General features: G+C 35.0%; 1 protein-coding gene across 1 annotated transcript in view; it reads right to left on the bottom strand.

The window, feature by feature from the left end:
* Window positions 1-23909, bottom strand: part of DNAH5 (dynein axonemal heavy chain 5) — a 115525-nt gene that overhangs the window by 74600 nt on the left and 17016 nt on the right. The window contains exons 11-26 of the mRNA XM_036378685.2: window positions 23422-23637; window positions 21099-21206; window positions 20328-20413; window positions 19241-19562; window positions 15185-15391; window positions 13328-13499; window positions 11776-11921; window positions 9158-9320; window positions 8444-8686; window positions 7343-7533; window positions 7162-7261; window positions 5751-5887; window positions 4218-4419; window positions 3086-3321; window positions 1660-1878; window positions 891-953 (exon numbers count right to left, since the gene is read on the bottom strand). Coding sequence (XP_036234578.1) covers window positions 891-953; window positions 1660-1878; window positions 3086-3321; window positions 4218-4419; window positions 5751-5887; window positions 7162-7261; window positions 7343-7533; window positions 8444-8686; window positions 9158-9320; window positions 11776-11921; window positions 13328-13499; window positions 15185-15391; window positions 19241-19562; window positions 20328-20413; window positions 21099-21206; window positions 23422-23637 — 2811 coding nt within the window. The remainder of the gene's footprint in view (window positions 1-890; window positions 954-1659; window positions 1879-3085; window positions 3322-4217; window positions 4420-5750; window positions 5888-7161; window positions 7262-7342; window positions 7534-8443; window positions 8687-9157; window positions 9321-11775; window positions 11922-13327; window positions 13500-15184; window positions 15392-19240; window positions 19563-20327; window positions 20414-21098; window positions 21207-23421; window positions 23638-23909) is intronic.

Genomic DNA, 23909 nt, shown 5'->3' with positions numbered 1-23909 from the left:
AATAAAATAATTAAATAATAATAAATTAATAAAAAGTTAATAAAAATTACTAAATATTCAAGGTCTGAAATTATTATTAGAGCTGAATTAGACTAAAATCTAGGAAATAATAGAAAGATACAGAGAGATAGTAACAGCTTACACTGTCAACAGCTTTGTCAACAATTTTCTTGAGAAAAGCAACTTTTAGTTAGCTTGGAGGCACATCTTTAGAAGCTGACAGGAAAAACCATTTATTTCATGTGGCACAGTGACAGAACAATAAATGCTAAGACTGCACTTGAAAGAGGTGAAGCATGACACACAAAGAAATAAAAAGATGGATACAGAAAATTCTACCTCTCCAAGTATTCTGTGCAAATCCTATTGACTGTTGAAGGAAGAATTACTACCATTAAAGCAGCAAAGAAAAACATAATTTAATTGTCAATTGCAATATAACTCAGGGAACATAGTAGGAAGTCAAATGAATAGCAGTACGGGAAAAGTAGAAGCATTAAAAGTTGTTATTGCAGGAATAGATATTAATAATGATATAAAGACAGACTTCAACCACAAAAAAATAAACACAGTAATGAACACAAGAATAGCCTATAGTCAAATACACTAAACCTGTGGGAAGACTCTCATCAGAATATTGTATCTAGCAATCACTACTCATTATCTGTGCAGCCTTTATGTTGACTCCTAAAAAATTATAGATTTTAACAGTATTCCTTGCAAATGCACAGAAAAATTCCAACATAGCTTTCACTAAGACAAAACAGACTTTGCCAAATGAGTAACCCTATATATCTATGAAAGTTCATTCAACTACTGAGATTCCTTTTCAGAGCCTTTATGTGTTAGCTCACTTGTAGTATTAAGTTATGTCTTAAAATTAACAGCACCTGGAATATAGTAAGCCTGTCATTGGCTTCCTGAGGTGTTAAACCAACCACCATTGGCCCATTCTAAAAGGAAAAAAAAAGACATCAATTTAGAGGATGAGAATAACCACAACTTATTTCTAATCAGCACTTTCTAAATGCTAACCTCAAACACTTTTTCAGCCTCCAGATCCCCTCCCCAGATCAGATATCAACTGAACCAAGGGATGATAGTTAACCTTCTAGAACAAACACTTTTTTTTAAAACAGATTTTAAAAAATCAAATAAGGCAATTTATTGTATTTTTAATGCATAAATTTTTCATTACACTGCAAAAGCTAGGAAATCAGAGCTCATTTTTTGAGTAAAAGTCAACATTACTTAAATGATGATGCATGATTAGTACACCTTCACTCATTCTAATGAAAAAGAATGTGAGAGCTTAAGTCACTTGTACATATATCAGAAAGAAAGAAGAGTTTTCTGATGCTAACATAGCTAATCATTATTCCTAGTCTTCACACTTGTTCATGATAACTAGATGCTTTTCAAAACCTTAAATATCTCAATTCTTAATTTTTAGGAACTGATTACCAGCATTACTTACATCAGTCATATACAAAACATTAATCAAACCTGCCCTGAATTGCAACCCAAACACCATCTTAACAAGAATAAACCTATTCAACAGTAGAGGCCCATCCTATTATTTAGTCAAATCCAAAAACCTTTCCATGTTCCCATCTCTCTGAAAAAATTTCTCCAATACAATGAAATAGAAACACTTGCCTGATCATAATCTGAGTAGAACTGTGCACAGTCTTCAGTAAAAATCTTCACAGCATTAATAAGCTCTCCTCTGAAGTTTGGCTGCAAAGCAATGAGCTCATCCTGCACTTCATTTGCACGGATTAGCAGTTTTTCCCAAGTGTAGTGCAACGTGTCCACCTTCTCTGTCTCTTCCTTGGCAACAAGAAGATCATATTTGCTCAAAATAGCATAGGATTCCTGCCAGAAATTTGGATCAAGATACATAAAATGGCAACTTCACTTAATTTCATAAACATATGGAAAACATATATTTAAAATGCTACAATTTAAAATTTTTAAGAATGAAGGATGATTGGTTAGAAAAAGAAATTCTGTTCTTCTTGCATAGCCATTATCAAAATTGGGCAAACCAATACCAAACTGGAAGAAACATCTGCATTTTTTTCTCAGAGCATTGATTTCAGCTTGCACCACCAACATATGAACATTCTACATAGTGAAAACCCTTGGTGAATTTTCACTAAAACACAACTGACATTCACTTTCTATAAATTAGCACAGGGTAGGGTAGCAATAAACTTGTGGCAGTTTCATTTGAAAATTTTTTGTATAAAGTGAAATTATTTCCATTCATGCTTTCCAGTTTGATCAAATTGTAGCCAAATTTCAAAAATGGAAATGTAACTATCTGTCTACTACAATGCTGTGTGGAAAATATGCCAACTTTGCTTTCAAAACTGAAGCATCATTTCCTGTGCTTCAGGACCCAAGGCTCCTGCCTGCAGAATTGGAAGCTTATGAGCAATCATGAACACATCCGGAATCATGAACATGTCTTAGGAAAAAGAATTCTACTGAAAAATCAAACATGCATTTTGCCATACTATAGCATTCTTCAATAAATACTCTGGCCAGGAATGCAGAGAAAGAGTTACCATCTGTTTTTAAGCCTGCCATTTGTCAGATGTTCAGTAAATGCATTCTATCACGTTAACTTTTTTTTTACAAAGTCAGCTGCTTTTGTTTATTTTAACTTATACAGCTGCTAAAAGCAATCAATCTCGTGTACTCTGCTTATCATTAGCTTCTTACTCTTCTTAAGGCTTAGCTAAAAAAAAAAAAAATTAGGAATCTCATTCGTTTTTATACACAGATTTCTTCCACAAATTAAGAAAAGATTTCTTGCATTAAATACCTGTATTCTCATCTTCCTCTTACCCACATCATTCAATTTCTACACTGTTCACTAAACCACATCTCACCTCAGCAAGTTTACATTTGCCCAAATCAGAATTTCACACAAAAAGGTTTACAGGAACACAACAAGCTTGTCACTCAACATTCAACGCATATTAAATCATACATTTTCAAAGTTCATTGTTAACCCAGAAAATAACAGCTCTCTTGAAACAGTACCCGTACATGCAACATTTCCACTAGCTACCTCAATGGGGCCAATTTGAGAGTCAATAGAGATTTGTAGTTCTCTGATCTCTTTCAAAGCTGACATGGCTATTCTGATATCATCCAGGTCCATGATGCTGCGACTTAACTTCTTGCCAGTTTCCTCTATAAAAGTCAAAATTGCTTCCATCTGTGTTCTGTACTTCTTATTGCAATGACACCCCAGCAAAGTCATCCAGGCTTTGGTTTCTGATCTCAGTGCTAGCTTCAGATCAGCTAAAAATATTGAACAATTAATAGATATTAGATATTGTAAATATTTGTTAAGATGTACTTTCAATCTTTTTAATTACATTTTTTCTCTTCAGTGCCAGTTCTGGTTTTTCAGCCTAACCCTTCACATACAGAGATGATGAAATCACATGGACACCTTGAAGTGGTTTATAAAATTGCTTGCAATTCATTATTGCTTTCCTCCTGTTCTTCTCAGAATTTATCATCTTTTCTACTGGAAAGATCATCTAAAAACATTGAACAATTAATAGATATTAGATATCATAGATTTTTTCCAGGATGTACCTACTGGTAAGATGAGGCTGGTCTCCATACTCATCATCTTGCTCATTTACCATTATACAAACTTCTGTCCTATACATCATTAATTAATTGATTGATATTCTCATCAAAGCCTAAAATCTTTTCAAAAATTAATCTTTAAAAAAATAACTTGGGGAGAAAATTAGGAGTCTAATTATGAAAGCTGAAGAAACAAAGTTTGATCGTAGCACCGGTGAAATTGTTAGAAGGGGATTCAGTTGTCTCACTGCATGCAGCTGAGTAAGGAGAAAAGTAACATAAACTTATCATCTTACTCCCATGAAATATGTACCCCTGGGAATCAGTGACAGAAGGATGGGCAAACGTCTACCATCTACTATCCACCCCATAAGTGAGCAGATGTATCTAGGTGAGGTAATAAACTCCAGCTGAGCCTCACAGATATTCTTGTGTTAGTGTTTTGTTTGCAGCATTTACAGCTAAAACAGCGAACAGCCCTTCTCTCTCCCTTTCTCCTTTCCATTTTAATCTAGTTCACCCATCCAATACTGTCACATCTCTCCTCCCTGCTGGAGTCAGAAAGTACACATCTCTGGAGAAAATCTGAACTCTACCAGTGTACAGTGCAATAGCTCCCACGCAGATGTATTCAGGCTCAGAACTGATTTTCAGGTCCAGGTCTCGGAAATGCAGAATTTCAGATTCAAACTCATAGAGTGATGGGTTTCCCTCCATGAATTTATTAATGGTTTCCTCCTTGTCCCTCTGCCATATATGGTGGTAACAACTAAAACTCTCCAAAGCTGTAAGAACTTCCTGAAAGACATTTAAAAGTTCAAAGGAAGATTCTCAGCATCATGTATATAGCATGCATATAATTTCTTAGCAGCTGCTCATTAGAGTACACTACTAACTCCATAGTGGAGCAGGTTGAATCATCTCACTAAACAAAAGGTTGCTGGTAAATTTATGCTAAAGCAATTCCATTACTGATCACACAGTGTGCCAGAAACCCTATGTTCATCACATCCAGTTTGTCAAATTAGTTTAAACATTTGCCAATTAAGTGAATCTTCAGTCAATAAAATCATTGGAATCAGTAGGAAGTAAAGTTTAAAACTAGGATACAGTACACATGTCCTTCCCTGCCATTTCTTGAGCTAGAAACGGAAACCTGAGCTCCAGGGCCCAACATAACAAGAAAAATTCATTCTGAAATAATGAAGCTATGAGACAATTTTTTTTACTTTAATTTCTACGCTCAATTCAGGTCTCTTTGATTTGAATACCATTTAATGAGTGTGAAAGAGAATTATTCTTTTGGTTCTCAGGAGTTGAGAAAAATGTGAGAAAGTTAAAGTTAAACCATCACTGCATCTAATTAAACAAGTAAATGAGAGATGAGTGCTACGAGAGATAATCCACATCATGACTTACAATAAATATAGTACATGCAGGCATTTAAAGCTGTCTAAATGATAAAAGTTTACAATATTACAAAATACCAAATACCAAAATACCATGATAACTATCCACCATTATCAACTACTCAGCACCAGTCTGGTAGTTATGCTTTAGTACCACTGAAGTTACAAGGTCAAAGATTTTCACATGGCAATATTCTTAAAAGACTGGACCAGCCCCAGAAGAAACTGATGCAGAGCTCCCTAAAGAAATACAATTTACTAACGAGTGCATAGAATAAGAACAAGGCAAAAAAATTATGCATATCCTTTAAAATATATCCTAACCTACACTAGCAAACCCTATGCAGCACTTTACAAATGCCAATCTGACAGCCAATTTTCCTCTAAAAACCTTCATACCCTCTTTGTAATGTGGCAGAAATCATGCTGGCTTCATTAGCTACACACAACACAACTACATTTAGAGTTTTTTTATGGTGGTTTAATTTATGCAATATTAAAAACCTCGTATCTTGGAACAGAGCACACTTAATCCATGTTACACTTTTAAAGCATATTTGCAAATTTTCAGCCACATGTTTTCTATCCACCATCCTAACTTTTTCATTATTACATTTAATTACAGCTTTAAATGCCTACCCTTATTACCCAAGGATAATAAAAGTAATACATTAATATCCCTCGAATAGTGATATTAAATTAACATCTCAGCTGTCTTACCCCTTTTGTAGAATTGATGGCACTGCTGAGTAAAGACACTAATTTAATAATTTCTTTGTTCTCTGAAGCATATTTGAAGTAGTTCTGGCTTTGCGCAGTATCAGATGAACTGAGTGATGCTGCATCTGATCCACTATCTATAAAAGAAAATTCAAATATAGAAGCAGGCTTAGGACAGACATACTGGTTAGGAGAAGTAAATTCCTACAGACAAAACCGAATGACATATTTTTTCAACAAGCATGCATTTTAAAGTTGAGTGTTCTTAAAGGCAACTAGAAGTCAAGGAGGCCAACACAAATTCATAAACATCTCAATTTTAGTGAAATTGTTCCATCTAAGTACCCTATCAAATTTGGAACAGGTTTCACACCAATCTTTCAAACAGAATCTTTTTTTTTCTCCCTCAAGGTTTATGCTCTATACTTCACCTAAGTGATTCATCTATATATCAGCATTTGCTTACTTATATATCAGCACTAAGCATTTTTATTTTCTGAAATACCCCGCAATTGACAATTTGAAATACAAATTAACATTAACTCTGAAAAGAGGACCATAACCACTCCACGAAAAGGAATAAAGGTTTAAAAAGTCCATCACTTAGCAAATATCCACAAGTTTGACTTTATCGTCATTTTTTATTTCATCTCTTGCAAGCCAAATTCTTAGTTTTGAAAGACTAATTCAACTTCTTAACCAGTTCTAGTATTTCTGTCCTACTTTTTAGGTGCATAAGAGAGAGCTAACATAAAAGGACTCAAATGTATTTTCTAAGTATCTCAGGTACAATGTAGAACAATTAATTCTGCTTCATTTTAAACCATTTCAGAGAAGAAAAACCCAATGAAAGATACAATCTTGAATTTCCTTGAACTAATGACTTCATTAACCTAATGTCTGGTCACAAAACAGAATAATGAAAATCCTTTTAGAAATTCTAGTCTATTCAATCTTTTACACAATCCTCTTTACACCAATATTGCAATTTACATAGGCATTTTTATTCAATACCAGGTATTGTGAAAGTGCTTCTTAAAGGGTAAGCACAAGTTCTAAGATGCCATTTGAACATGCCAAATTACAACCACACTGGCAAATCACGAAAGATTATTCTGTAGCAAAATGACTATAATTGTAACCAATATAAATGCTATAACCCAAAGCATTAAAACTCTTCAAGAAGCCAAAAAAAATCCCCTTACTCAAATCCACAGAAGGACAAGTGGCAAACCTGCTTTCTAATGAGAAGAGATTTCTTCTCTGAGACAATTTTAAATCTATGAGGTTGTTTAAAATCTATCAAGTCTACTGTTTTTGATGTATTTTGTAATTAATATCTTCCAACACATTCTGTATGAATCACATTTACCTAACATTCAAATTTAGTGATGTGAGAGTTTATCATTACCATGGATGCTTTTCTTTCCAGTCTCTTTCATTCCATCATCAGAATCGCTGTCTCTGCTCCCACACTGCAACAGAATAACTTTTCTCTCTGACACTTTCTCCTGAAGAGAAAATAATGCTTATTTTTTATTTGCAGCAGTTTTGCACCATTAGTTCTAAGTAAGGCTGTTAAAGACACCAACCTTGGATATTCTCTCCTTACTCCAATGTTGAACTCCTTTCATTACTTTCACAATACTATCTACAGCTTTATTAAGTGTCTGCTGTACCTCATCCAAAGAGGGTGTCATGATAATAGTAGGGATAGATAGGTTAATATTAGTCCTAATTATAGGATAAGCACCTTTTTTCTTCTTAGACATACTGTGATTTTCTAAATAAAAGACAAAAACAGGAGACAAAACCAAAAGGCTGATCATATTTTTTTCAAGACATCAAACTAGGCATTGTTTTGATATAAACCAATAAATATATCTCTTAATGTAGAGTATTGAGTGTAATTTCTGAAGGGAAAAAGAATTCCTGAGTAATTTATAAGGTGTACTGCAAAACTCCACAGCAGCACAAGTGAAAAGTAAGTGCAAAGCTATTTTTCTCCATGAAGCTCCTCTTCAACTTGCTCTGTAAAGCTAAATTCTGTTTAGCACACAATTTTGTTACGTGGCTGGTACTCCCATTAAGCATATTAAATTGGGCACAGAACCTCCTTAGAATCTCATACTATTGTATGCCTTATAAACTATAGAGACCAAAGACAATTGCCCTTATTTTCATTTCTTAAAGGCATGCGACAATAAAACACTTCAAAAGTGTTCCATCACCATGCATGGAAATATCTGAAGGCAATTAGTAAGAGAAAAAAGACCTCTCTATTGTTTTTTTTATACAGTTTTATGTAAAAAGTAAAGTCAAACAGATCTTGTCAAGTTATCAAGGTCTTAATTTGTCAAGTTAATAATTGATAACTTTTAAGTGATAACTTATCAAGTTATCAAGGTCTTGTAGAAACTTATCTATCAAGTCTAGCTCCAAATATAATATTGGCTTCAGAACAGTACGGTGACTCCTAACAGCATTGTAATGACACTTTCTTACTGTCACAAGAAAAAAAAACTTTGGAAATACTCAATGTTACCAACGGTAACTTAACAAGAAAGCTTAATCAAAATTCCTTTGTTTTCCCCTCTTTTACACTTGAGAGTCTTATTTATACAGTTATGGGGTATTACAGTTACATTTTTCTTTATATAGCCTAAAAGAGCAATGCACTACAATGCAGCCACCTAAGAAGTTGATGGTGGAAGATGCATGAATGCGCTTGCGGATGGCCTCCAGAGCCTGTCGAGTGACTTTCAAAAGGGCATCAATGTTAAGATCATTGAAGTAAGAAAGCAGTTCATTGGCTTCTTCCTCTAACTTTTCTAAATCCATTCTCTTCCTCTTTGCTGTAGGAGACAGGCCAGTCCACATCTCACTGGAATTTGGTGAGGAAGTCAAGCTTTTTGATCTTCTTTCCTCTTCTGTTGCTAAAACATCATAAATCCAGTTAGTTAAATGCACGTAAGGGACTTGAAAATACCATAATGCAACACCTCCACAGGTGTCTGAAATAATTTTAAGGAAGGGCAGAATTATTCATTTGCAATCTGCACCCCCGTGTAACAAGCCTATGCCTTATTCAGTACAAACTGGTACAATTATCATCAAAATTTAGATATTATTTCTTATTCTCTTTCTCTAGGAAGTCCAGCAATTGACCAAGGCTACTAAATAGTTCTATGGCATGAACCTTTCAATGTCCAAGTTAGATAAATAATACTGACCAAGTCTGTAGATGACAAATGATTGCTAGATTATTCATTATCCAGGCAAATCCAAAAGTCTTTAGACATTAGATGCTATTCAGTACTTCAGTCACCTAAGCTACAATGTCCCCCAACAAAAATTATCAGCATGAAAAAGAAACAAACACCAAGAATACAATACATTCTTCTTACCTGTATTTTTGTCCTTTTTTTCACCACTGGGTACAACTGACTTCTCACCTTCTTTACTGACCTGTTCCTCGGTGTCAAGTAACATGTTTATCAGATCATTAGCAGCAGCTTCCACCAGTGAGCTTTTCAAGTGTAAAGTTTGAGAACCTTTTATACAGAGCTCCTGTTACCAAACCAAAACAATATGCACTTATTGTCACAATTCTCACGTCAATTTCACAGTCACAGCAGTCTTTATTAACACAAATGTCAAGGCCTAAGATTTGTGAAAAATCAAATCTATATACAACAATAATTATAAATTCGTTTGTTCCAAAACACAAGATCAACGATAGATCAACAAAGCATTATAAATGTCTTTCAATATTGTTTTGGCTTCTTTCTCAAATCACATGATTCATTAGTTGATATCATTAATCAATCTCTATAATGCTTAGTTTCACTAAAAGGCTCCCAAAAGCAATAGCTTAATTCTCTTAACTTTCCAATGTAGGAGATTTAACACTTCTTTTAATCATTGCCAGTTTACATTAATTGGCTGTGCCATAATGAGTATTAGCCAATCATATTTCCCATATACAGCTAAAAAGAAGATCAAAGCTACACAAGATGTATTTATTATTAAAACAAACACTAAAATTATCAACTAGAGAGAGAAGAAATCAAAGAATGAGATTAAATAAATTGAGAAATTAATTACAGTACTATGCATGTTTTTTCTCCCATACTTATAATAAAATCAATCAAGTATGCTTCAGCTAACTATAATTTTTACCAGCAATGGCCTTTTCATATTTTACTTCTTTGGTATCTTATATTTCAGTCAGCTGAAACAAAAATGACCACCTTTGTTTAATTAAAAATCAATAATTGGAAATATTCAGACATTTCCAAATTTTAAGATAATCTTTGGGCTTCTTTATGGTTCTGTTGAGTTGAGAGAGAAGGCAGATGTGACTTGTAATATCACAGCAACACTAAACAAAGTACTCTGGGATTTTTCTTCTGGGTAATTATTTTTGTTGCAGCAATTACTTTAGAAACTCAAAGACACCTGTTAGGTGGCAAAAGTTATTTCTAGTCCCCTCTAATTAAAAATACAGTAAGCTTACAAATTGTTACTATTTTCATTGTACCCATAACTGGGGTTCTTATACCACTTACTCTGCTAACTCAACTCAATTGGTCATTGTAATTGCTGTGTATGTGTAATTGCTATGTAGCAGTTCAAGTTTTCACGTTACCATAGTGTTCAGAGAAGATTTTGTGCTCGCTCTCACATATTTTTACCTTACTGAATATACATTTTAATACCTGCCCAATCAGGAAGGTAGCAGCAGGATCAAGAAAAAAACTATGTATTGTGAGGCTCACAAACTGCTACTCATTCCATATAATATTATTTTAAACTTTACTCTGTATTTAACAACAAGGTGAGTTGTTACAAAGGCCAAAGAGTTAAAAACACTAAGACAATCAAAAATTTAATTTGCAATAGTTATTACTACAAGAGAAAAGAAATGGGGATTATGTACTTGATTTACTACAGTCTTTCTCAAACCAAATTTTATTTCAGGAGAAAACACATTAGACATTACAAACTAAAACGCAATACCTTACCATTGCCTCACAAAATATTCTGACATAATAATGACCTTAATCAGCTTTCTAACCAACAATTTACATGTTTATAGTTAATTACCCTCAACATAAAAGTATTTTGATGGGGTGAAGGAAGGGAGTTTTCCCAGAACACCTTCACCCAGGTACTCCTGCATATATTTTGCACATCCCATTACCAACTCAGGAGAGTTTGAAATACCCATTACACAATCCTTTCCATAGTATTTACTCTCCTCAGGCAATTGCTGGAGAATTCCCTTATTTAAACAGGAATGATGACAAAAAAAAAAAAAAAAAGATACTATCATAGAGGTAAAATTTTTGAGTGATATGAAAGCATAAAAAAAATATCATTCACTATCTGGCTTGATATTAATAATGAATAGAATAGAACATCTCAGCTCAGATCTCTTTGCATTTGGTACTTTTGTTCCTTTTTAAGATCCCAGCCAAGCAAGTGGGGATTTCCATTGTATCCCATGTATGCTTCATTAATTCTGCATTCATTAATTCATTAATTCTGCAGAGTTTTTTGTCACAGACATCTTTTACAAAAAATTCTTTCCTTAGATTTTTCCTCCTGAGAAGCTGAGAGGCCTCAGGAACAAAATGTAAACAATGGTTATCTGCTGCTGTGGAATGCAACAGGTAGATCTGTGATTGGTCTCATGTGGTTGTTTCTAATTAATGGCCAATCACAGTCAGCTGGCTCGGACTCTCTTTCCGAGCCACAAGCCTTTGTTATCATTCTTTCTTTTCTATTCTTAGCTAGCCTTCTGATGAAATCCTTTCTTCTATTCTTTTAGTATAGTTTTAATATGATATATATCATAAAATAATAAATCAAGCCTTCTGAAACATGGAGTCAGATCCTCATCTCTTCGCTCATCCTCGGACCCCTGTGAACACGGTCACAGTTTTTTATCTCATAAAAAAGAAAAATTTTTAAACTCAAAATCATCAATCTTTTCTTCATGAAACTTTTATCTACTAACCTTAGTCTTTTGAAGAAATTCCTCACAGCTCTGTGGTTCATCTTCTGGCAACATACAGAGTGGCACTCTATTCATTTCTTGAAGGACAGCATCAATACGAAATTCAACCAAGTCATTCACTTGATCAAGCAATAACTCCAGCCCAGCTTTTGAAGAAAACAGAAGATTCAAGACAAGCTTAAAAGTTCAAATTAATGGCCTTTGAAGAGTCCGTCAGTGTTGCTTTACCTCAACAAACAAGAGTGTTATCAAACAACCCAGAGTATCATTTTACCTCAACAAACTATCATATTCAACTGTATATGAATTCTGCACCTTAACCAATTTACTCCAGACATCTAAACTTCTATGGCAAGCTTCACCATAAGAACCATAATTAACTTTTTGCATAACAGGTACTTACCTAGCATATGCTATCTACATGCTAAAAGATAACTATAATATTATATAAGTATAAACTATTGTACAAATATATATCGCATAGCTTTTTACATAAAATACAGAATATATTATAAATGTATATAAGATTAACTTAAGGATATGTATTTCAAACTTGAAGGCATTAACATTTAATTGAGTGCCAACATGTTTCATCTTCTCCTATAGCTTGAACAAGTTACAACTTAGAGAATCTACTGCAAACAGTAACTTTCAGCAAATAAAATCTCTATGCTTCAAACAAATGTTAGAGGCCAAATAGCGAACAATAGTTAACAGAAAACAATCACTAGAATTTTAAAAGTTTAATAGCAATCTGCTCTCAATGCTGAAGCTGAAATAGCAGCTTCAGGTGCTACTTAAGGTGCCTGATCCAGACTCAAATTTCTTTTATTATTCAAAATTAAATTAAGCATATGTCAGGCTAGCATCCAAAATGCACTTTAATCTGCCATTTCAACTGAAGAAAATTTTCACTATAATTACTTATTGCAATTTCAAGAAACAAAATCTGTTAGCTGTATTAATTAGGCTGAAGAAAAAGGAATTTGCTATGAGAAAAAAACCACATCTCAGTACAACATTGTGATAATCTTTTGAAAACACTACAAGCTCATCTGTTTTCTAAAGCTGTTGTTCAAGATGCATGTGCATTAGTTTTAAAGAGATTGATGTTTAAAAAAAATTAATATGAAATGCTATTGAGCAATGACAGTGCCAACTGAGTCAGTGTTTTATTCCTTGAGAAGTTGTTTTGTACATTATAGAAACAAAAAAGCAGGACTAGGAAAAGTCTGAAACCTAGGAACTCTTCTTAAAAGTAGATATCATTCTTTAAATTCAGAATACACTGGGCCTTTTGCACCGTACTTTATGTTTGGTGTAATCCCAACTGCCTAACATATACATTAGTAAATATTTGATGAACATACAAGACAAAAAGAAGGTGGTGTTATAAAACAAATGTTTCATGAAATACAGGACAGGTGAAAATTCTGATATCTTTTATATATAAATCAATTAAGTGCAAATCATGTAGAGAACTGTAATCTCATAACTTGCATATGTACAGAACAAATAACCAGAAGTTAATGGAAGGAGGCAAGTAACCTACCTAGCTTAGAAAAAACTGTATTAATGTATTTCTCAATATTCAAGGATGTCCAGTTCAGTAACACTAGACCTGGCTGGATAGCATCATCTACAATTACTAATCGAGGAGCCATCAGTTGCTCAAAGGGGTGTTGTATTTTCAGTTTAATTCTTTTGTATTCTGCCAACATCACCTGAAATAAATAATGAAAATTTTAGTTAATATACACTGATTTGAACTTCTTCATGTACACACATTTATAACTTAAACTAAGAAAATTCATCTGTATGCACATTACTGAAATTCTTAAGAAGTTATAATTAACTGCTTGGGAAAGGTTTTCATTAATTTTTGCAGAAGTTCACTATTTGTTGCTCTTTAGATCTCTACATACATTTGTTGCTCTGTGTGAAGCACTACTTCACACAGAAACCAATCTTTGATAGCACTGGTGCTGTGATGGAGTTAATTTCTTTCTCAATGACTCGCATGATACCATGTTTTAGATTTGTGACCACAACTGTGTTATTAACACACTGATATTTTGGGTATTGCTAAACAGCGTTCATACAGCACTGAGTCCTTTTCTGCTTCTCACACTACTCTGCTGGTGACTGGGGACACACAAGACTCTGGTAAAGAATGTGGCCAGGACCCCAGCTGATTAATGGGATCCCATACCTATGACATTGTGCTTAAAAATGAAAGCTGGGAGAAGAAGGAGGGAGGGGGACACTCAGAGCTATGGTGTTTGTCTTCCTAAGCAGCTGTGATACTGCTAGTTTAACAGATTAATTCCTTATTTTTTTTCCCTTGTGCATGCACCTCTTGCCTTCCCTATTAAATTGTCTTTATCTCAACTCACATGTTTTATATTTTAACCTTCAGATTCTCTCCCCCATTCCAAGGAGGGGAGTAAGGGAGCAGCTGTGTGACATTTGGTTGCCTACTGGGTTTAAACCACATAACAGAAAAATCTTGCAAATTTCAGTTGGTAAATGAGTGTTACAGAAGACAAAAAGCCCAAGGAAGACCTTCTAGGTGAACTTTCCAGCAATTCTAGTAAGATCAGCCTTACCAAAACTATATTATACTATTTTCTTTCTAATACCTCTTTAACCCACTGATTTAGTTTCATATGTTTGGCAATAACATTACAACTTAAAGTCATAAAAACTTGATTACTTAGGGGTTTTTTTATTTATTTAAGAGTAGACCTTTGACTACTATAAAGTCATTTGACTGCTATAAACTTATAAAGATATAGGTTTCTGGACATCTATTTTTGAATTCCCATCTTGAGTCACTGAGAATCTTGTCTGTTCATAGGCAGATGAAATTATCTGAAGGACTTAAAAGACAAGAGAAAGGGAAGTTTCACTTCTTTTTAAACTGTTCCACAGACATCTGTGTAAAACACCAGTGTCAGAAAAACACAAAAAGGCTGCTCTGCTGCTTGCTGCATGCTTTACACTTTTAAAAAGTGGACCACTTGTTCCTCCCTCTCAGGTATTCTCTCAAAACAAAATGCTGACTAATGCTGACTTCATTATTGGATAAGAGATAAATTGCTTATCGTTTAGAAAGCAAGCAACAGCACTAGGCATTTTGTAAGCTTCCTTTCCTCCCCATTCTCATCTCTGCCCCACACTCTGCAGAGCTTCCCCAAACCCAAGCATCTGCGAAGTAACTTCACAGAAAACATAAAGCCAAGAACATTTTTAAGTGCCTCAAGACAATCATACAAATAAGAAAATAGATTTGCAGATGTTTTCTTAGTGCATAATTGTCGATCTTCATTTATCCTCTTCCATATGTATAGAAGCCAGGCATCTTAATGCACAGCATACATACATAAAATAACAAATGTAAACCCACATGCAAATTGTTGACAATCTTCTTGTACCAGCCTCTCTGCTGTTGAATAACACTTGCAAACGGTGGAATTTCAAGGCACATGCGAGCCATGCAGTCTGTTTCTCTGATTAAAGTTAATATTTGAGGGTCAAAATTCACAAATAATTCTCCTGTTTCTGGAGCTTTTACCAAGAGAGTTGCTTGAAGTCCTCTTTTAGTTAATTCAATCTGCAGGAAATAAAGTCATCATTCCAATCAGACAAGACACTACAACAAAATACTTAAGGTTGCATATAAATGTCACTTTTGCATATACTAAAATCAGGTACTGCTGACAAAGGTTGATACATTATACAAATTCAAAACCAAAATTTATTAACACAATGTCTATGGACTCAAATGCTTAATAATCTAACTGCTATTTATCTAACAGATATTCTCATGTTGAGTCTTGGATGTTATAAGCTGCATTCCACAGTCCAAAATCAAATCAGAGCCATAGATTTTCTTGCTTCAAACATCTTAAATCTTAACCCTCATCTCCTTAGAACTTATTGCATATTCTGCAATAAGGCTGCACATAACTTCCTCAATGAATTAAATTATTCTTGGATAACCTCTTCACATATCATTTGAATCAACTTATCCCCATTTCTCCTTTTGCTTGTTTTCCAATAGCTAATAGACATACCAATCATAATGCTACTGATAATTATGACCAACACCAGGGCAAATCTTTTAAAATACTAAAATGAATGGTTATTATAGATTTTTTCAAAATTCTTAAAAGCAAAGTATAATCACACAATTGATTTAACTGGCTTATTTAAATATTAGAAGACCATTTGTTCTCTATGTGATTACAAAGGACAGCATTCCTTAGACCACCATACACTGAAAATTTGGCTGACACCAAAAAGCAGTCCTGCCTTAGGCAGGCAAATTTTTCCTACATTAAAAAATTTGCTGCTATTCTTGTTTTCCAGTTTTTTTCCTTGGTTGACGTAACTTTATTGTTCTTTATTCACTCCTCAAATTTCATCTATCACATTACATTGAGATGTAGCATATTCTATGTCATAGTTTCAGAACCCATTGATATCTTTCAGTGCACTTTTTTCTTTTTCTATGGAACACAGAAAATTTGCACGACTTTTCAATGTCTAAAATATAGTTGAGCATACTGCTTGCTTCAGCAATATTATGTACTATCAAGACATTTTACACAGCATTTTTCAAGAAATAATCTAATCAATTTTTGTGAATGAAGATGTCATGCTCTATCCACTATCATCAGTCTTCCAAGAAAAAAAAAAGTTCAATGGCTTTAAAGAGAAGCTGTTTTTTTCTGTAAAGTTCAACAGCAAATCTTACTGTACTCATTTTTGAGCTTCATCCTCATTATTCTCACTCTCAAGTCTTCCTTTCCTGTTTATAATTTTCTTCTCAAGCAGTTTTCATTGTTAAGGTAACAGAAAATGGCAATGGGAAATAAGGGGTACATCGAAGGCAGAAATTTTACACGGCCAAATAATTATCATAAATTTTACAATTCCAAGTAATTTATTATTTTAATATGTCCAATTTGAACACCATTTGCTATTAAGAAAAAAAAAAAAACAAAAACACCTTGGATTAACATGATGTTAACCATCCATTAACAAGTAGAAAAAAATAGGGGCAAAAAATGTTCAGAAATGACAGAAAGTGACACTAAGTTTAACATTTACATTGTACAGAAGAATAAAAAGTAGTAGGAGCGGGAGCCCTATTTGTCTTGGATTTGTATTCCCCACAGGACACTTGCCCCTCTCGTGTTTTTTCCTTTTGTTTTTTTTTTCTTTTGTTCAGGAGTAGAGCAGGAGCTCCACCTTGTGTTCTGTGGCGCTCATGTCCACACCCGTGTGCACTCTTCTTGCCTCGAGAGCAAAAGCTGGGCCTGAGTTCCAAAAACAACTGGCAAATGCATTGACAGGCATCACACTACCTTCAAAACCACAATCCCGAGATTCTGATCCTTCTTTTTCAGCTTTGCAAGGCTGAGGCCAATTTTTCTATAAGATGTTTTTTGACAAGGCAGCAAAGAAACTGGAGGTGAAAAATATGCCGAAACAATAGCAGAAACTTACAGAGATTTTTGAGGCTTTAAAGTAACCCCTGCAGAAGCCATCTGATAATATAAAGGTAGTCAGAGGTTCTATGTACAAAACCCAAGATGGCAAAATGAGTCAAATGAGATTTAGAATTTAAGGTAAACCATGCTCTGAAGAATATTCAGGCTACCAAGTGTTCTGCCTGTAAGGCCCCAAACAACTCATTCAATGAGACATGTAAAAAGGGCTTTTGGTTGTTCATGTACTCATAGTTACACACATGGGAGAAACACTGACCAGGTATTCTCAAGAGATCAAAACAGCAAAAAAGACCTTACTGGCAACTTTAGAAAATCACAGAAATTTGGAAAAAAGTTTAGTACCATATTCAGTCAACATAAAACACTTCTCAAAGCATTAACTTGGCCCATCCAACTTCCCTAACTCTAAGCCCACTTGATTTTAAGTTACTCCAAAAATTCCAAGAGGGAATTAGAAGAAGATAAATAAAGACATAAAATATATAGATTAGCACACATGTAGCCATCAATTCCTGGGTTCCAGCAGTGTTCAGAGAGAAACTCCAAGAGAAGGCAGAGTCAAGACATCAGATAGCTTCATATTCAGCTTTAAATACCCTTTGTCTTTCCTAGGCCCTTCCCCTGGGTGGGACTTCCAGTCATTTGGCCACTCAGGAGCAGGGTTAGGGGCCTCCAGAGGTGGGTGTGGATCAGTGCCTCTGGTGTGCCAGGGATTGGCAGGCGCTGCAGGGCCGGGATACAGGCCCTAGGGGTAAGGTACACTGTACCCCACTTGCCCCTTCCCCCACACAAATGTATCCCAAAATTGTCAGTAGGAAATTAAATTACTTTGTACTGGTTCTGATTGGGTTAATTTTCTCTGTTGGCATTTAATTTCCTTCACAGCAGCTTACGTGGTGTCATCAGATTTGTTATCAAAACAAAGCTGATAACGCACGGATGTTTCAGTTGAGCAGTGCTTGCACAGCATTAAGGCCTTCTCTTGTTCTCACTCTGTCCACACAGTGAAAAGGTTGGGGGTGGGAGTGGGGATGAAGTGTGCAAAAGAGGCTGTGAGAGAACAGAACCAGGCAGATGTCATGAAATAACAAAAGGATGTTACAAAATAAGCAAAGGGATATTCCTTGCCATATAACATCATGCTCAGCAATAAAAAGGGAAAGGCAGGGGTTGAAGGGGTTAGCCACCCTCTGCTCTGGAATTAATTAGACATTGTTTGACCCACAGGAGATGGTGAGAAATTGCCTCTGCAGCCCTTTTTTCCCCCCTTTCTTTCTCCATTTCTCCTTCACAAACTAAACAACTCACTAGACCCACAAGTTTTCTTGCTTTTGCTTTCCCTTTCCTCTTCCCTGTCTCACTGCGGGTGCATGGGGGGAAGTGAATGAGCATTTGTGTGGTGCTTAGCTGCCTATTAGGTTTAACCCACAACTGGCTCAAAGCCCCCTTGTGCACTGAGTATGCTATTATCTGTTCAGACTGGATGCTTTTTACATGTATATTTACAGAGTGTACCCATAGATTATCACTCAAAATTCATTTTGTCCAGAGCAGAGGAAACCTCTGTGTCTGCTTCCACTTTTGGCCAACCAGCTGACAAAACTCCTCTCCCCAGACATGATGATCTTGCACCAGTCAGAAGAATGTGGCAGAGACAGAGGGGCAGCTAAGCCTACCACTGGATAGTCATTATATGATTTTTTTATAACTTCTTAGTTATAATGAAAGGTCTTTCAGTTGTTCCTAGAATCAGCTACAAGTACTACAGGCCCTATTTTTTTAACAGGAAGACTTTTTTATAAAATAACTTTTCTTATTCCATCCCTCACTTGAGAGTCATCATAAGTCAGGTTAAGCATACCTGACTACTGCTACTAACCAGGGATAACACCATTTTTTTTTTTTTCTTTAAGGAATACCTTAATCAAAATCAGCTGGCTTACCTGCTGAAGCCATTCCCTGTGGTAGATGACCTCAAATTTCATAAGAACTTTTGCTACTTTGTTGTAATTGCGGATTATGCTCTTGCCATCTGGTGTTTGTAGAACTGCTGGATGTCTCTGGAAAGTCTCCATGGGCTCCTTGATCCTATGGAACAGGTGACGTGCCCACAAGATCTTGCCAGCTATTGGAGGCAGATTACGAGCCAGTGGAGGGTCCTTCTTGTGCCTAGTGTAGATCTTACAGACTGTTTCTATGTCATGGCCATAGTTTTGAAATATTTTCTGATACTTTTCGTCAATGCCAAGATTCGGGATTTGCAATCTGCTTAGAAAAATAATGAAAAGACTCCTTCAACACTTCTGAAATACTCCTAATGCATTGTTGGGAAACAGGTGTTCCAGATTCCCTTGCATGCTTTAGAAAATAACTACTTTGGCAGCAGAGTTTTCAGCTTGAACAAATGCTGTCACAACCTGAATCCAAGCAACAAAGATTTAGACCAGATGATAAAAGTTTCCAAGTAAGCCTACACATTTTCTGTTTTGTCACTGTTTTCAAACACTGGGCTGAAATTATGTGCAGCAAACTGTAACCAATTCACCACTAGCTGTCTATTCTATTAAACAGATTATAATACAAAAACTGACAGAATAAAGAGTGAGGCTGTTTTGCAACAATGTTAATTTATAAAGACAAATTTCACTGTTTCTTAATAAAAGCATTTTGCTCTCTTCTGACTGCATTGTGGTAACAAATTTAATGCCATTGTTCGAGCACAAAGCTAAGGCAAATATGCTAACAGACAAAGTTTTCCTGTACTTAAACTAATTTTGAAAGATGAAGTTCAAAGTCCACTTATATTTTGCAGTTTCTGATACAAAAAATATGGCTTTTATTCATTCAAGCTACTAAGACAACTCTTAACAGGGCTGAACAGCTGAGAGTAAAGAGGTTGAGTTTGGTTTTGTTTGTATTTAAGAAAATGCCTCCTGCTCTCCTCTCCCTCCCCCCTGCCCTTTCCACCATCCTCAATGTTTTATTTCCATTGCCTGGCAGAGTTTCAGCAGTCTAAATAGGACATATTACCTTTCAAATTTCTGCAACATACTCAGTGCCCTTTCAGTGTTCAGAATACTTTCAAAGGTCATGTCCATGAACTTCCTTAATTGATCCTGAAGAAGAGTAAATAATTTTACATCAGATAAGTCCCTAAAACACACATCAGATATGCCAAGTATTATTTGACAGGGTTTAACACGCAGTATATTAGAAGATAATTTGTTTATGTGAAACTAATCTCAATAAATATTATTTTTTCCCTTTATTTCTTCCCACAATAATTAAACAAAACACAGCCAACTTGCAAGGCATTTTCTTTCCAAGTTCCCTCTGTGGCTCTGCAACCAGCAAAAGCTTCTGTACCCTCCAATGTTTCACCATGTTGAGAGGCCTCAAAGAATGCTTGCTTACCTCTCTGGCAACCAAAGCAAGACAAGATTTTTTTTTTTTTCTTCTGCATATACCCTTTCATTTCCCCAGCTCGTGATTTCAGAACTATTGGAAAGTTAATTATCTGACTTATGTGTACTACGCTCCTATTCACTAAATGAAATCACCCATTTTTGTTATTCTTGCAGTATACAGTAATGAAAAATCCTTTTGTTGGAGGCCCTCAATGGTCCATTCCATTAAACTGGTCTGAAAAATAGTAAATGGAAGCTTCAAAGTGGAAATATATTGGAATAATTTTTCAATTTCAGAATACAAACTTTGACATTTGCATATTTTTTGTGGTAACTCAGAGCAGATAATAAGGATTCCTCAAAAAATTAAATTATTTTGTATCATAAAACCTACATGAAGATCATTTATGTCTCTGCAAAACTCTTCATAGTCTTGGTCAAAATCAGTCTTCCGCTGATCCAAGAAATCATAATGCTTATTCTTCATGTTGTCAACAATGCTCTAAACAATTTCACAGAAAAAGAAATTATTACCAAAAATGTCTCATGAAAAAGACTTACCACACCAAACATTTAGCACAACAGGCTGTGCATGTTCACATTTTACCTTTGCTAATAGCTCCCAGTGCTTCCTGAACAATATAAGCAAACCCCTTAAAAGAAATATTTGCAAGAATCAAGTTGGTGCAATATCTACTCAAATTTCATTTGTATTATTTATTTCTCCTTTAAGTCAATTAGTACTGACAGAAAATTCAGACTTGCTTTCCATCAAAGACATTTTTTACTCATTAAACATTCTGTCGTGCAGAAGTACATTTCTATAAAAAACTTGAAATTCAACAGAGAAAAATATTTTCACATCATTATTTTCCATGTCCTTTAAACAGCTGATTCCATATATAAATAGATTATTAAAAAAGCACAGTGAGATGCAGCACATCACCAGCCCACAACTTTATATTCCTGGCTTCTGTTACACAGCTGCTGTCCACACAGATGTAAGTATATCTTAATCAGCATCACCCTTGAGGTGTTACACACAGATAAAGGATTTCTAATGATAAACTACTATTCAACATCCTAGTAGTTTACCACAGTATAACCATGAAACTCATCATATTTCCAGCTCAGCTGACTTGCATCATTTTGTGGTAAGTCAACTGAAATTCAGTTTCATTGCATTGCTGTGAATAAAAATTCCATCTTTTCCTTGAACAACAAGCAAATCCTAGATAGGGACTAAGCGTTAAAGCATAAAGAACAGCAAAATAGTTAACTCCTATTGTAAAAAAATTTTAAGACGTATAATCAGTCACATACCAACTATAGCTACGGTCCATGTCAAATACTTCAGTACCTCAGTTTTGTCACTTTAAAAAGAAGTGTGATCACTTTCCTGCCCTTTATAAAACCTAGGCAGAACCTTCCACGTAACATTTTTTACCTAAGCATCCTTCATCCTGACACAATTGACTTGAGCTGGGTCTCACACAAAGTTCTTGTTTAAGGACTTGGGTGCTGCAATGGATAATGAGGTGCATCCTTATAAAATTTGCATCACAGCCTGGGCTCATGGTCACTGATGACATCTTTTCAGACACAAATGCCCCAATCAAATTAGATTCCTGTGTTCCAGCCTACCAAAAGACTACCTTCATTGTCATGATCTGAAAATTCTTAGCAACCTGTGTTGCTGAAAAGCCTGGTGGTACAAGCCTGGCTTGGAGAGCAGCTCTTGGAAACAAAATTTAGAGCAGTCCACACCTGTCCTGCCCACATGGAAGAGTCTCGGACTAAGCTATCCTTACAGCTGTGCCCTGGCCAATTCTCAGAAGACTGTAGAACAGAACAAAGCAGAAAACTGGTTACTGTGAAGGATGTATTCAAGGAATCAAAACCCCAGACTACAGAGGGAGTAAATCAAACCAGGAATGCAATGGTCACATTTTACACTACAGTTATTTCACTAAAGCACGCTGATTGACTCCTGACCATAAAAAAGAGGCAAAGGACAGAGTAAAACAAACTAGAATTACATATTTTCCTGTACAGACACTGAATCATATACCATCTCAAAAATCTGTCTATAAAGTCCACACATTGAAACCTCCTGATTTATTTCAATATTTAAAGGCACCATAATTATGATACTGCACTAATAAAGTTACACAGAAAAGTAAGCTAACTCAGGCTCAGTAAAAGCAGGAAAGACTCTATTTGGTAGAAAAGAAAGATCTGAGAAAGAAGGAAGGAAAAGAGCACAACTTAACACATTTATGTTCTTAAAAGATCTTGTTACTCAAGTCACACTTCTCTTAAAAACAGAAAAAAAACTGTATAGTAATACTAATGAACAAAGGGGCACTCACAGCTAGCCCAACATTTGTAGAGATGGAAATGTAGCACATCTCACTTTTTATCGTGATCATGGCACAACACCGTGCTCCCATTACTCCTGTTACAAAGTCACTCCACTTTGTTGCTTTTTTTCAATCAGCTTTGATTTTAGCATACTTCTTTCACATGACCACTGGCACCTTTTCTTTCATCTTGTTTGCTCATTTCCCCAGTAATCACATATTTACATTGCTATTATCTAGTAATTTTAGCACAATTAAAGAGTTAATTTCTCTCAATAAACACTTCCCTAATTTTCATATTTTCTCATAAAGGTTCAAGTTAGACTGACCCAATATATAAAATCTAATGTGTACCTGATATTTTGTGATCATTCCTTCCAGTCCCTCTATCTTAGATTCCTGTAGAACTGAGTAGGTTCTCATAGTATTGAAAACATCTATTATCTTTACTAGACGACGATGAAAGGCTTCAAATTTTCCAAATATATACATCTCACTAAAATCAAATTGTCTTTCAGTTGGATTTTCTTCCAAATTCTCTTTTATCTTGTGGAAGCAATTTTGATACTCCTTAAAACAAGGAATTTTAAAGAATGTCAAGGGTATAACAAAAGGTACTATCTTTAGCTAGAACAAAATTTACACAGGTATTATCCTAATCTGATTGCAAGTAGGAGTTTCATCAATAAACAATCATGAACACTATAAAGAGAATAACAGAATTTGCCTCTGAAAACTAACCTATCAATGTTATTACAGGATTAAACACTTCATCAAATGACCAAACTGCACATGTATGTATTTGTATATATCCTTAGCTATCATGAAATTCTGTTCCCTCC

The sequence above is a fragment of the Molothrus ater genome, chromosome 1 (assembly GCF_012460135.2).
Source record: "Molothrus ater isolate BHLD 08-10-18 breed brown headed cowbird chromosome 1, BPBGC_Mater_1.1, whole genome shotgun sequence".
Taxonomy (NCBI): domain Eukaryota; kingdom Metazoa; phylum Chordata; class Aves; order Passeriformes; family Icteridae; genus Molothrus; species Molothrus ater.
Note: the sequence above shows the minus strand (reverse complement) of the source record. Positions and strands in the feature narration are given on the sequence as shown.